At 40.0% G+C, this 15,394-nt stretch overlaps 1 protein-coding gene across 2 annotated transcripts in view; it reads left to right on the forward strand.

Annotated features, from left to right (window-relative positions):
- pappa2 (pappalysin 2) overlaps positions 1–15,394 on the forward strand; it is a 79,915-nt gene that overhangs the window by 62,759 nt on the left and 1,762 nt on the right. For both annotated transcript variants that reach the window (XM_044219826.1, XM_044219827.1), the window contains 2 exons: positions 3,254–3,325; positions 11,873–11,971. In XM_044219826.1, coding sequence (XP_044075761.1) covers positions 3,254–3,325; positions 11,873–11,971 — 171 coding nt within the window. The remainder of the gene's footprint in view (positions 1–3,253; positions 3,326–11,872; positions 11,972–15,394) is intronic.

Below are 15,394 nucleotides of genomic sequence, written 5' to 3' on the forward strand. Positions count from 1 at the left end.
TTAATTTTTGGTCGCATGTGTAACCTGAAGCCCTGATATGTACTCTTTATAATATTATTTACAGACTGACTTCTGACTGAGCCAGGTATACAGGGAGTTACAGTAGTTGAGGCTCCTGGGTGATCACAGCAGTCTCCGTGGTGCCTGCCTGGTCCGGTTGGTCTGGCTCAGCAATAAAGCCGAGTTTGAAGGAGCTACAGTCCACAGTATCTGCCATGCGCAGCCGTTGCCATAGTCACCTAGGTTTACCATAATTTGAATCCTGTTTGCGGAGGGACCAAGTATAATGATGTCAGATTTTGTAAGGTTTTGCTGGAGAAATTGTGTGACATCCAGTATTTTATTTCAGCAAGGCACTTGTGGAGGGTTGCTATGTTACACTGGTTGCCGGGTCTGATTGGAACTGTATGTCATCAGCATAACAGCGAAACTGGATTTGCAGATGATGTCACCAAAAGGGAGTATATACATAAATGGAGAATAAAATGGGACCCAGAATTGAACCCTGGTGGACACCATAGAGCATGTTTGTGGAGGATGAAATCGAGCCGGCCATAGTTACAGATAAACATCTATTAGATAGGTAGGACCTGAACCAGTTTAAGGCCATCAGTGATTCCTGCCCACCTTTCCAAATTCCAAATTTTGAAACAGGTATGTAGTTATTCAGAGTGGAGGGATCTAAATTGGGTTTTTTAAGGAGAGGTTCGACTAGAGCAGTTTTAAAACAAGCAGGGACAGAGCCGGAGGTCAGAAAGCTATTTATATAGACAAAATGAAAGGGCCAACAGTAGACATAGTCTCCTTCAGTAGTCTGGTAGGGACCACATCCAAGGGGCAAGCAGATGACTTAATGTGCTTAACCATATCACTGAGTGCGGAAAGAGACACTGAGGTAAAGGAACTGAAGGATGAGACATCAAATGATATATGGGTTAATACTACTGCGGTAGGCAGGTGTCCAGTAATGATAAAATTAATAAACTGTAATGTAGACAGGTAAGAACATTTATATATATATATACTATGATGTATGCAGGTGTAAGTGGTAGTAATATATATAAACGAGATGTAAACAGTAACTAAGTGATTAGTGAGTAGTATAAAGTAAAGTTACACCCGTCAATAATGTGCGAGTCAATGGAGTGAGATAATTTCTAGCTTTTTTAAATAAAGATCAATGATTACTCTTTTCTGGATTCAGGTGTCATGTTCTTGAGTTTACTAAAGTGATCTGCCACACTGTAGATACTACAGAAAACTGCAGTAATAATTATCTCATCACTATTAGCATTTAAAAAAAATGTAAACAACACCTTTCCAGTTTAAGTGATATTTTTAAACCTCCATGAGACCAAAATTGCATTTTAAAATGGACATATTTTGCAGTGAGTGTAGTAAACAAAGCTCATAAATTGCAGAATTTATTTTTTAATAGAAATAATCTCAAATGGCTTCAAACGTCTTTCTAAGTAACTGAGGATACCCAAAAATGAATCCCTCCGTCAAATTACAGTTGAGCTTTTTGATGCATCATAATATGTGCAAATGTGTTTTACATCAGATGTTTGACTGAATCATTGGCAACACAGTATCTTTTAAAATTTTCCAAGAAAACATTTTTAATTCCCAGCTGCACCAGCTAATCACACACTATCACACAACATGCATGTGAATGTGCGTTCGTTATCATTCAAGTGTTTTAGCATTACTGGAAATCACAGGCAGATAGCGAGAGTAAAGGTTCCAGTTGACGTCAAGCCTTTTAGGAAATACACATATCTCTCACACACACAGTGTATACAAGTCACCATGAACAAACTCGTAGGAATGTCAGATCTTGGGTCGGAGTTAGAGCGCTGTTGTTTTGCTTTAAAGGTGGGTCATGTTACCCAATATCATATCTCAGGAATCGCTTCTACGTTAATGCTGTCGCAAACACTGCTCCAGTTTCACCTTACTTTTGGGTGGTCAGTCAGCCAGCCAGCCAGTTAATCCACCCTTGCCAAGGTCAAATAGTTGGATGGAGGTCTGGTTACTTACGCCATATCTCTGACACTGCCTTGTGATTTCAAGGCATTGTGTTATCTCAAATACTTCAGAATCAGGTCTCCCTCGCTGGGTCAGGTTGCACAGGAAATCACAGGGGAGGATCCACTTTCTCTGTCCATATTTGTTAGTCAGTCAGCTATCTTCTAACCACCTTTAAATTCAAATAAATGACAGAAGACCACAGCCTCATCCAAATTTCACCACAGAATTTTGAATCCACTTAAGTTGTATAAAACTATTATTTTTCTTCCATCACAAGGTTTTCGTGCATAACAAACACTGCAAAAAGGCAGCAAAAGCTTGAAATTATTATAATGTACTGCATATGTCCATGAAAACAATAGGATATCTGCAGAGTCTGTAATCAGAATGAGTGCAAGATGTAGTCTTGCTCATTTTGATAACAGTTCATGGTAAGGGAGGCCAAGTGCTAGTGGATCATTAGCAAAAATAATTCATTGTTTTGTCATTAAAATGCTAAACTATAAGTATACACGGGGCACAGTTGCCTTTCATGTTGACTCCTTTCCATTCCTCTTGTGTCAGGATGCTAAAAATAATAATAATGCTCAGATTTCCATGAACCTTGCTATGGATATTCATGGTTCCTGAGAATTTGTGATTTGGTGATCTCTCTGACCTTTTTTCTAGTGTTTACAGTGTATTTTCACAGAAAGTATGGGCAGAATGCCATGGAACTTACAGTGCACATTCATTCTCCCCAGAGGATGAACACTAACCATTTATAACACTCCATGAGCTTTTTCGTCCACTCCACCATCATGCCAAATTGTCAACTTTTTATTTAATATTCTATAATAATCCAATAGTATAGCACCTTTATGCTCCTAGAGATAACCTCCTTAGATTTGAGCCACTCACAGACCTTGTGGAGTAGGATTTGGTAAAACAATCTCACCACAAGGTCTGTTAGTAGCTGATTAATCTTAATTTGGAAACTCACTGGTGTGGTCCGCGAGGAGGTTGGCATATCCTCCATCTACAGTATGGCTACTTAATGGATGTTCACTTTAAACCATTGGTTCTCAACTAGTACTACTTTGAAGCCTCAAGCATACAAAAACTCCTATGAAAATGCTTTTGTGACTGAGTGTAATATTGTTTTTCATGGCAAACACAGTGATTATCCATTTGCTGTGAATGCGTTGCTCAACCGTTTCTTATGTGCTTTGTTTTCCAGAGCATAGTCTGCACAGGGATGATGAAGTGGTACCCTGACCCTCAACACATCCATTGCATCCAGTCATGTGAGGTAAGAGTCCAAACAGCCAAGCAGTCCTGCATCAAATACAGGAGTATGTACAAATGCTTTTAATCCAGATATCAGTCTCACCTCTCTTTGAAACTATTAAATGAGTGAATGTGTATTTTAGTCATGACTGATACAGCATTTGGCCATGGACTAGAAAATTATTTACTGCAGCCGAGAGTACCTGAGTTAATCCCCCCCGCCTTCTGTATGTCACAGATCTGATATTTTTAGTGTGGTGAGAAGTTCAAAGAAGTGAAAGTCAACAAAGTGGTTTTGGCTGCATGTACCTTTTGTACCATACATTTGGTGGTTTCCACGATACAGACTTGTCCTTTGGTATTCATTCAAGCTGAAAGCACATAAGTATCACTTAGTGTAAATAAGCACCAAGGCGCTTTGTGAACATAGTTTTTGATGCCTCTTGCTTTACCAACTGGTGCCTACGTTTTCACAAACATTAGGTGAAAGTGTAATTCTGTTCTGACATAACATGTCTAGTATGTGCTTATGTGCGCTTTCAAAGCCTCAAGGTCAGGAGGATCTCACTTTGGCTTTCGTCCCGTTATTATCAAAGATATTTTATTAACATCGAGATAGGGAATACTTAAAACAATTACACCATTTCTGGGCATAACCGCATTAAATTTACTGCCCTAGCCAGACCTTTCCAATAATATTAAACATGAAGCAAAACATGCTGTATCCCTGTTGTCATCACTACTCAAGATACCAGAGCCAGTGTGCAATGTGCTTCACATTTCATGATGATAAATCTCAGAAATTGATATCCTCACACTTCAAACTTTACAAGAATTCTTTTAAAATCTCTCCAAAGAACCGTTTTTTTCCAGGGATTCTGGCATTGCCAAATGTTTGTTATGCCTGCCAAGCCTAATGGATTATCTGATAAAGGAAAATAAATTAGTCAGTGGATTATGTTAGATTTAGATTAATTATTTAGGCTGACACAAAACTTTTAAATCTTTCTGCCTAGTTTAAAAACCTACCTACTGGAACTCTTACTGTTTTAGGGAGCCGGATAAAGTTTCCTGTTTAGTGACAAGGTAACAAAGTCAAAATTCTGGTGAAATTACCTGTATTAAATTTTATTTTTATTAGATTTTCATTGGAAACAACAGCTGGATACATTTAGTATTAAAGTTTAACTGTTTAATTTTGTATCATCAATGTATAACTACATTTTTTACTGAGACAGGTCATATATAAAAAGTGTCAGCAAGTGGATAAGCTGTGTGCTTTTAAAAATGTGTTTGCCCACATGATCATACCCAACCTGTACATAACAAGAAGGATTCTGAGAACGTCAACTCACAATGTAATCTTGGAACGATCCCTAGAGAGAATAGAGATATTGATCATTTCTACAGCTTTCAATTATATTTATGACATTTCTTTTTTGCCTTGTTGGTGGGAGGGTGAAAGGATAACGATATAGTTCAGTCGCTCAGTCAGTCTGTCTAACACTTTGGTCCAAAACTAAATATTTACATCTACAATTACCAGCCAGATTGTTATACAATTTGGTATGGATATTTACAGCAGGTTAATTTCTAATGAATTTTTTATCCACTTACATTGGCAAAGGACCACAGTCAGATCAAAATTTCCCCTTTACAGACAATATAATAAAAGACAATAGTATGACATTATTTATGAGAATATATTGAAAACTACAGTAAGTTGGGTTTCTGTGAAATAGTCTGTTGATATTAATGGTTCCCAGGGGATGAAGTATTTTTTAACAAAATAATATTAACATTAGGTCGACTTACTAGCTTTATTCCACTGTTCAACTACATCTCAAGGTCTTTATTAACAGCTAGAGTTTCCTCAATTGTCATGGAGATGGCTCAATTATCATTACATAACCTAAGTATGGAACTGGTCACGTGATACCATGTGTTTGTATGTGAGGGTGTGATCATAACCACCTCTGTTCAAAGAGACTCTTTAGACAAGTGAGCCATCTTCACAACAACTGAGCAAAATCCATGCACTGACGAAGAGCATGGGATTATGTTGAAAGCTCCAGAAAAAAAGCTTGTAAGTGGACCTCGAGTTATGATTATTATGATTAAACTACTATTTTTAAGGTCGAGAATGAACTTTCACACTCATGTATACTATTGCTTGAGGTAACCTCTGACCTTTCATCTGGTGTCACCTTCAGGCCATAACTTTCATTTGCACACAAGTAATATCAAAAGTAAGTGACAGATTACCATGAATTTCCCTTTCATTCAAGCTCTCAGGGGTATAAATTCCTCAGATATTGATAACCTAATGGTCTCTAGCGCCTTCAAGATAAGCTCTGCATTACTCTGATCATCAATACTGATAGGAATAGCAAAATGGTCAGTATGTTGTTTGTTCCATCCAGCACCTTCATATTGTGGGGTATAATGAACATTGCAGCCTGTAGAGGCCGCTGTAGCACGACGTTAGACTTTTGGACTTATTCAATTTCATCATATTTCGTGAGCTGTAGTTTGTATCATAAATGAAAGTTAGTTTAACCTGCAATTCCCTGCTCAGTAATATTTTAGCAGTGAAAGTAAATCATCTAAAATCATAAACCCAGATAGTTTTTCTTTGGCATTCATTTTTTGGGTTCAGAAAAGGCTGGAACTACCGATGGAACACATAAACTGTTGATGTCTCATGGTATTAAAATATTCTTCCTACCTGCCAGCACTACATTTTCCCCTTCCACCTTCCCGTGAATGTTGCTAGGCAAAACAGTTGCTTATAACCCGCTCCTCCATGACAACACTGTAAATTATACCAGACCACATGTGCTGCATATGCTCTATGCCAGATCTCATCCAGATGCCATTGCTCCCTCTCTTTCTCTTACCCAGCCTCTCTTTCCATTATTTCTTAAAATTCAGTTTACAATTAGTGCCATAGTCAGCTCAGGCATCTTATCAGCACAGCAGCCCCTGCTGAGACTGTTCTGTAATGGTTTTATCCACTTTTTAGCTTACATCAATGACAAAATACCTGCGGTGTCCTTCTAGAAGTGCCCTCTTAGAATGTTCTCAGCATGAATAAAAGGTTTGCTGGACCAATAAGGACAAAGAATGTGATAAGAGTGTGTAACAGCAAGCCAATTAAACGCATTGACTCATGCATCACTTAATATGAGGCATTTAGGCAAAGAGGATAGAATCCATCTATTTAAACCATTTGGTTAGTGGATGCTGTGTTAATCCCCTTGATCACATCATGAAGCACTGTATAGTAGCTTTCCAGTCTGAAACAAGTAACAATAAGTTTCACTTTGAGGTTCAATAGTTCTGCATGACTCCAGACATACACAAACAGAACAATTCTGACTAACCTTTGCCACACATCTGACACCTAAAGTTCTCCACTGGCTTAAATAGGTTGAATGTTTGCTGTTTGCTTTAGATGGGAGATCAGGGTTGAAATTAATTGGAGACAAAGTGGACCAAAAGTGAACTGACCAATCTATCAACACCCGTTGCCAATACAGTTGCAAAACTTTAAGACTATAGCTAAAGCACGGCTCTTTTTCTTCTCATTTATTCTGAAATACATGCTGTAGTTTTTCAATTGAAGACAAACACAACTGAAGCAAATTAAATAAGTCTCTAAAGACTAAAGGCAGCCAGAAGAGTAGAGGTTGTTAGTTCAGACAAAATACAGCACTAATTGTTGGACAGCGGAATACTTTTTTTTTTAAGATTATTTTTTTGGCCTTTTTGTCTTTATTTGATCGAGGCAGCTGGGGGGGATGACATGCAGCAGGGGGCCACGGGTTGGATGTGAACCCAGGTAAGAGCTCAGCCCCGTACGTAGGGCGCACACTCTACCAGGTGAGCTACCAGGACGCCCCACAGCAGAATAATTTATGATTATTTTTTTTGGTAAATTTACAATAAGTGGATTTAAAGTAGTCCAAATGGACTAAAAACCGCCAGTAGTAGTCCAAATGGACTAAAAACCGCCAGTCTCTCCACAGAGCAGAAGTTTGGGAGAGGCTTTCTTACCTTTCCAAATGCAAACTTGTTATCCAATAAAGAGTCAAGGATTCCTGGAAATGTGTGATTGCACATTATAACATCTTCAGATTTTGCCTCTTACCAGTGGAAATTACATTGATTCACTCAACTGTAGCTTGCCTCGCTAGCTAACAAGTTTGTTAACTATGTTCCTTAGTATGACTGTTGTTTCGGGGATCAATAAAGTATTTCTGATTCTGATTCTGATTCCTCACTGTACTTTGAGAACAATTTCCTGCTGTTTCCTGACAACACACATTTTACTTTAAAATGATTCACCTTTGGGGGAATTCTTTCTCAGCTCACCATCCATCCATTCTCAGTAACTTATATGTGTCCAATTGTCCGTTGCAACAGACTAAACAGAGTAAGCAAAATGTGTGTTTGCCACTGCCACATCTTCCAGTGGTTGCAGCAGAATCCCCCTGTGTTCGCAGGCTCTTCAGTGAATATTATCGCTCCAGCATGTTCTGGCTCTTCCCTGGGGTCTCCCTTGAATCTTCCAGTTGGACTTGCCTGAAATATCTCCACAGGGAGATACTCAGGAGGTAACCACTGGGATAATCTACCAACTCTACTTTGAGCGTCTCCTGGAATCCAAGTTGTATGGGGCTCCCTGGCTGCTGTTTAAGGACTGGTGAAAGTCGAGAACCATCAACCCATCTTCTTGCTCCTGCAGGACCTCCCTGCAAGAGCTTTTTGAGAATGGGTTTGCTGTTATTGAGGACTCTGACTCAGACCCACCCACACCAGTGGTTTTTGCATGAAGTCATGAGTCTGATGTTGAATTTACACACAGGTTAGAAATATACATGATTAACTGTGCTAGTTACCGTGATGTGTTTTAGGAGGTTTAGAATCACCTTAACTGCAAAAAAAGTTCATAACTTGCTACATAGACCAAGGAGTTGGCGGCTGTTAGTCTGTAACCTCAGTGTCATTGGTTCACAATAAAAGCCTTTCAATGGTTCACAGGTGCAAAGGTAGAACGCACCTAACCCTGCACCTAACTGTGTAAGCTACACACCCTTTACTGGTAGAATGACACAGGTACATACAGCCCTTTGGCCTTTTTCTGGAAGAAGTGGTTCTGAAAAGGGGGTTTTACAGGTGACCTGGTGACATGTCATGTTTTACATGCAAGCAGCAAGCAGCAAAAGTTGGCAGTCAGCACTGAACTTCAATCATGTGTTTATGTGTCCCTAAGTCATCTGTTTATTCACAGATTTTGGCAGTAACATGATTTCTAAAATTTGTAAACAAAAACCTGGTTTCCTCTTAAAAGATTAAGAAAAACACAGGCTGACACACTGACTGCTTGGCTATATATGTGGTTAACCAGATTTCTAAAGGCGTTTTTTACATGCATGTGCATGATATATACTCAGAAAATGGAAAGTATCTTAGGCAAGATTACAGTGGGATGAAAGCCAAGATTACTACTTGTTGCTTTGCATTGTTGTATCCCAAACAATTCAATCCAAAGTCTGAAGAAAGCTGAAACAAACTGCACTGGAAAATACAACAAACCATACAGTAAGCTGGTTTCCACAACCAGCAGACTATTTGTAGAATTCAAACACAGCAAAAACTGTGCTCCTCAGCTTGTCCTCTCACTGTGCCTTCAGTTCAATGCTCCAGCCATAAATAAAAAGAGGCAGTGTCACATTACTGAGCAGGTTTCACCACTTATCATGCTTCTAATAGTCTATAACACATTAACTTATAATACACTTAAAATATGCCGATCATGGTTCAAAAATATGGTAAATGATGAGATAAGATTGCAGACCAACTGCATGTAAACTGGGTTTTTAGAGTAATATATACTTTCTATACTACACATCTATACACATTAACCACAGTAGATTCCTGCTTTAACCTAGTTCTCACAATATTTTTTCTTCTGAGCATGTAAAAACAGCCAGTGATTCACCAAGTACTATGGCTTTTATCCCATAATGCCTGACACACCATGGTGGACTGTGTTTTACCATCCCCAGACCCAAACTACAACCATTGTCAGTACACACACATACACAGACATCCCTTGAGCTCCCCAAACTGTCTTTCCTATCAAAAGGAAAAACACTTTGAGTCACATGGAGAAGAGAAAAGGGCAAACCTCACTCTCCCCCAGCTGTTTTCAGAGAGCTCCGGGCAAGAGGGTGATGGAGGGGGAGATGATAAAATGTCTGCTATTAAAAGAATGATACAGATACTTGGTAGGAAGTAAAAACAGTATATTGCTGCTTGACAGAAGAGTGTTCACTAGAATTCATCTCTGTGTTTTATAATGTTCTGATGAAGAGCTTGGCTGGTGCTGATGACAGCACATGCTCCCCTAGAAATAGCCAATGCTAAGAGGTGGAATATATATGCCAGCGAAGTGTGGGGTTGGCTGCTGCTGCTTTGTATGTCTCTTTTACACTGATTTGAAGGGAGTTACTGTATAATGGTAATACACAGACCAGTTGACCTTTTAATTACCCATGGGGGACAAAGGTGCGCAGCCAACTCTAGCTGGTTTAATACTCTTCATGGGTCTGTGCATTTCTGTTGAAAGTATATGCTGCCTGGAGGGGAATGTAAATAATAATTAACCTCAACAGGAGCCCTGACCTCAAAATTAACCTCATGTTGGTGTGGTGTGGGATCCGCTAATTTTAACAGTCTTTAGCTAGGAAAGACATGTATGTGAAATGGAGCTCAAACCCACATTAATTCTCAGCTGTGGGAATCTTTAAAATTCAAATAAAACTGACAACAGGCTAAGCTGTATTATGCATGACTGCCCTACACTATAAAGGTAATTCAAAGATTTACAGATACTAGTGGTGATTTGGGTGAGGTATCTGGTACACTTGCTGCTAAAGTATTTACTCAGAAACAGAACGATTAAATAGATTTATTTATGCCACGGCAGTTTAGTTGGGAAAGGCAAGGGGATTTGTCAAGTAGGGAGCTCTTTGATGTGAAGAGAAAACTGCAGAAATCTTCTCAGCAGCTGCTCTCTCCCCCTGCACAGGTTAGGTAGAAACCTAAGTCTTTGAAATGATTCCATCAGCCCATCAGAGAAAGCCAAAAGTATCTTTGGCACTCAGCACTTATTTTCATATTGTTGGCACTTCAGGGAAGCCCTCAAGGTTTAGTCGAAAACATTAAAAAGGCTTTCATCATGACAAGTTTGAGATCCTATGTAACTTAAATTCCACACATTTGCGTGCCACTGCAGAGTTTCTCCAGAAGGACTCCCACACTGGCCAGAGCATTGCAAAAATCAGTTTGAGCAATTGTCATTAATAGATATTCTAAGGTGAAGCATACCTGAACCATCATCAAATGGCATCTGTCTGCCTACTCTATCTATCCTAGTTCAAATAAAAGGTCAGCTAAATGAGATGTAAAAGTAAACCTCTCTTGCTTAATGATGTTGAATGAGTATTTGTATCAGTTTGTCACATTGTTTATCCTGGAATGCCAAAAGAAACAATTTTCACTACATGGCATCACAAAGATTCCAAAAGTGGAACCCACTTCTACTTGTGCAGCAGGTCTTGGGTCGTTTATCAGTACATTCAGTATGTTTCAGTCACCTGTGTCATAATGCAGTTCAGACTTGAAACAAATGATATTCCACCATCCAAATGACTATTTGCTGGGTGTCTGTCTAGAAATGAATTGGCGCTATATAAATAAACTTGAATTGAATTACACAGCCAATATCAGCCTACAAAGTCATAATTCTTAAGCAACATAGCCCTTTGCCTACTCTAGCTTTCAATGTGAATTACTGTGGGTACATCAGTTGCAAAGAAATCATGCATCTAAAAATAAAACATATAGCTTTTAGTTGTACATTTCACAGTAATCTTTATGTCATCAGATGTGTTGGATGATCACAGATTATCTAGGAAGCCATCTTTAACTGTCATTGTTCAACTGCAGGGTGCTTTTCTTTATGTTTTGCTTCAACAATCGGCGAGGCTGTGGTTGGAGCAGCGTAAACAGGCGCATGTGGTGCTGTACCTTGTTTTATGAGCTAACTCCACCTACTTGAGGAGGTTTTGGCGTTCCCCACACGAAATTACAGTACATGTGAACTCTTGGCTAAATAAATCTCACAGGCCTGCCCCCTGTGCATTGAACTGAAGATGCTCCAGCTTGTTCCATGGAAGTCATCCTCTCTAATTGGCTACCCTGTTTGTCAGAGCAGCCAATGAGCATGCAACAAATTCTCTGTTATGATTGAAAGTACAACTTGGATTGGACTTGGATAATGCTGCACAAGTGTTTATTTTGATGTGTTTCATGGACATTTGTTCCAAACAATGTAATTGTATGTAAGTGTCTGCCACTTACTGAAAATCTGTTTTCTGGGAAGATGTTGAGTTTTTCATTTTTCTTTTGGCCTTCTCAGCCTTCCATGCTGTGTGATGTATAATTATCATTTTGGGCAGAACATTAACACTGTTTCTTGTTTATAACTTGTGTCTAGCCTTTTGGAGGAGATGGCTGGTGTGACACCATCAACAACCGAGCCTACTGCCAGTATGACGGAGGAGACTGCTGCCCGTCCACACTCTCTACCAGAAAGGTACACAAACAGACATTTCCAGTTCTACACCTCCTGTCTGCCATATTTACATAGGAAGAGAAAGATTGATTTTCATCACTTTTATACCATCTGTTTTTGTTTTAATAATAAAAATATTTTGGGGGGATATAATATAACAATTTCTGTCCACTTTGTTTAAAAGGTGGCAAAGTGTTATTTGGCTTGCTCCAGGCTCACATCTTGCAATCAAGATGGAGCTTAGAAGCTGAAGCTGGATTCAAAGCCAGATTCTTCCTGTTTACAGTAGTAGAAATTCGTCTCTTTTGGCACGAGTGCTGTGCCGCTACGCAGGAGACTTCTACTAAGCAAACAAACACAGATCCCTGCTACTTTTCCCTCTCTCCCGTTAACGACTGCACCTATTTAGTCTCCCTCATCTGTACTTAAAACAACAGAGGAGACTTGTGCCCTCCAGCTTTTCCACACAAATGGTAAATAAGCAGGTTTTCACCACCCCACACTGCTATACACTTACTCACCTCTTGTATTAAGCCATTGCTCCACTGCAGAAGGAACTAGTCAGGGTTCAGGACGTCAGACAACACTTAGCTATGGACATAATATACCGAATGAGATTTTCTTCCATTATACTATAACAGTTTTAGCTGACAAGAATGAAAACCCCACTGTATTATTTTTGTGATTTTCCCAAATTACACTAAATTTAAAGCTTCTTCAATGGAGATGAGAAACATTTTTGTATTGCATCTCTACAGTGTGATGTAGGCCTAAAATCTAATTGCATTTTAAAATAAAAAACATCTAACACAGGCATAATCAGTTTGATGAATATGTTGGAGATCTTTGTGTTTATCCATCCTAACATGCTCTCCCTGGTGATAGCTTGTTCGTGCTCGTTACAAGATGCAAATGCATGACATTACACTAATTGCTCTAAATGATTGCTGTATATATTGGGTGGCTAATAGGAATTGTATGAATAATAATGAGCAGGTTGGGCCAGTGCTGGAAACCAGGCCACTCATTCCCTCAACTGCTTCTACATAAACACATCTTTTTTCCCCTATTTTTCTGTGCTTTCATGAGAACTTCTCTCCCATGTGGACATTTGGGAAGTAGCCACCCACCCCCTTCTCTCACTATACCCTATTTGGCTACTGTACAGCCACACATTCATGACACTCATTCAGGGGGCCCTGCCTATTAATGTCTGTCTCCTTTATGTCCGCAGCACGCCATGACTCACCGGCAGCTCCTTCCTAAATGGAGAAGGAGTTCAGTGAGTCTGTAGCTGCCATCATAATAAACGAGCTGCCAGACTGCCACTAGCTGCTCTTTTATGGGGGGAGGGTCTGATGGTCTGCGGGTTACTCGGCCACTGTAAAACAGCAGCGAGCGGGGGTCGATCTGAGGAAGTGAACTAAACCGCCGTGAGAGTCAGCATCCTTACAACCACCGCGGCTCCAGCAGAGCGTTGGAGCAGAGGGGGGTAATGAAGAGCGGTGGATGGAGGGTTTGTTTACAGAACTCTCTGTTTCTATGTGGCTCGACTTGTGCAGGTGCAGGAAATTACAGGTTTTTAACATAGTGTGACCCACATCACATTTACTCTGCTGCCACACAAGAAAAAACTTGAGAATTGGAATATTTCATGCCAATTTGCTACAGTTTTAATACTTGTCAATCATAAACACACACAGATGACGATGAGGTGAATTTGATTTTTACCTTATACTGCAAGTAACGTGACCACTTCACAGATTGTTCCAGTATCTGGCAGGATAAGTAACCCGCATCTGAACGACATCAAATATTTGAGTCAATAATCATATCTATTAGTGTCTAACGGGGCCAGCGGCTTCCTTTTTATGGAGCTCAGGCAGTGTTGGTTTTATTTACAAGGGTAGTTGCAGCGATGACAAGGGAGGAGAGAGAAACGATTCAGGTAGTATTCAGTCATTGGGAAACAGGGAAAAGCTCCAGAAGAAAAGATCTGAGCTGCCACACCATCTATGGAAACATACAATCTTCCTTTGATTTGTTAACTTGAGACTGTGTTTTAGTCTGACAAAGAGCAAAAGTAGTAAAAGTAGCAAAGCGCGAACAGAAGGAGGACAAAGAGGACATGATTTTAAGTTAGACTTTACGTTTGGTTTCAATTGAATGCGAGGTTGAATTCATCACTTTGAAACCTTTTCATGTCACTTGAATTCTGTTGGTGAATATGCTGCAGTAAACAGCGGGGAGGCAACTAATCCAAACACTCAGAAACTGCCAGAAGACTTGGCTTTTGTTTCTGTGGATGAGGCAAAAACAAGCCCTTTCTTTCCTTCCAAAGGTTTTTAGAAGGCATCAAAGGTGGAGATTTGCTTCTCTTGTTCTGTGCCTGCATCAATGAATCAAGATGAAGCTGTTAAGGAAACATTTAATGGCCACGCCAATTCGTCTTAAATGGGACTGCTGGCATTTTAAGTGAAGCTGGGCCTTCTGCAGCTCGTTGAGAGCCCTCAGTGAAACTATTACCCTGCCATCAACCTCATCTCCCTCCAAAACTGAGTGCAATCAGCAGTGAAGGCCGACAAGCTGCTACCTCCCACTCTCCTTCTCGCCTTGCTTGCCGTCATCCTTATTTTCTTTCTCTGCCTCCCACTCTCCTTTCTCCCTCTCCCTTTCTTTCTCTCAGTCTTCCTCTCACTCCTTCTCTCCAGGAGTGAATGTTTACATTTCTTGCAACAGACTGCTTCGCGGGGCACCAGAGTTTATTTTGCAACCTGTGGTGATGGCTCGCTTCCTAGACAAGAGCTGGCAGCCTCTTGTTGTTGATTCTTAACATGTGTTCATCCGTTCACCTCCACGGCGGTGCGTTCCTCCCTCCTTCCCCCCGAAGACCCCGAAGAGGTTTCTCGCCGTTCAAAGGCCACGTTGAACCATTTGACATCATGCGCTTTTATCGGCCTCCGGGGGCCCGTTGGAGTCCTCTTTGAAACTGTGAGGAAATACAAGTCCACTAAGACCACGCTCGGGTTACTAAGTGGTACTTACCTTTCAGCACAAACACAGTGTAGAAGTGGGGGCAAAACTATTCACTAGCTGCTAGGTCAGTTCAAGCAAATTTATTTTTTATTGTCTGTTTTTGCCATTCAAAGTCGTGCTCTTTGCTACAGTTGAAATGTAACAACCCTAGTACATTTTTCAACTAGTGCATTTTTCAGTGACTGCCTTTACTGAAAGTCCTGATGTAATATTTCCTTTTACCCTGCTGCTTTTCATCCTTTTTTCTAGGCTTTTGTTCAACCTACTTAAATTGGAATAGGCCATATGTATGCACAGGATTTGATCAGATTTCATCAAAGACCATCTCAGGCAGCCTTAAACAGGGAAACCAACCAAATGGAATGTGTGCTTTGTCGGTTTAGTATCCATTAAAAATAACATCTGCAA

This window comes from Siniperca chuatsi, linkage group LG13 (genome assembly GCF_020085105.1).
Source record: "Siniperca chuatsi isolate FFG_IHB_CAS linkage group LG13, ASM2008510v1, whole genome shotgun sequence".
Taxonomy (NCBI): domain Eukaryota; kingdom Metazoa; phylum Chordata; class Actinopteri; order Centrarchiformes; family Sinipercidae; genus Siniperca; species Siniperca chuatsi.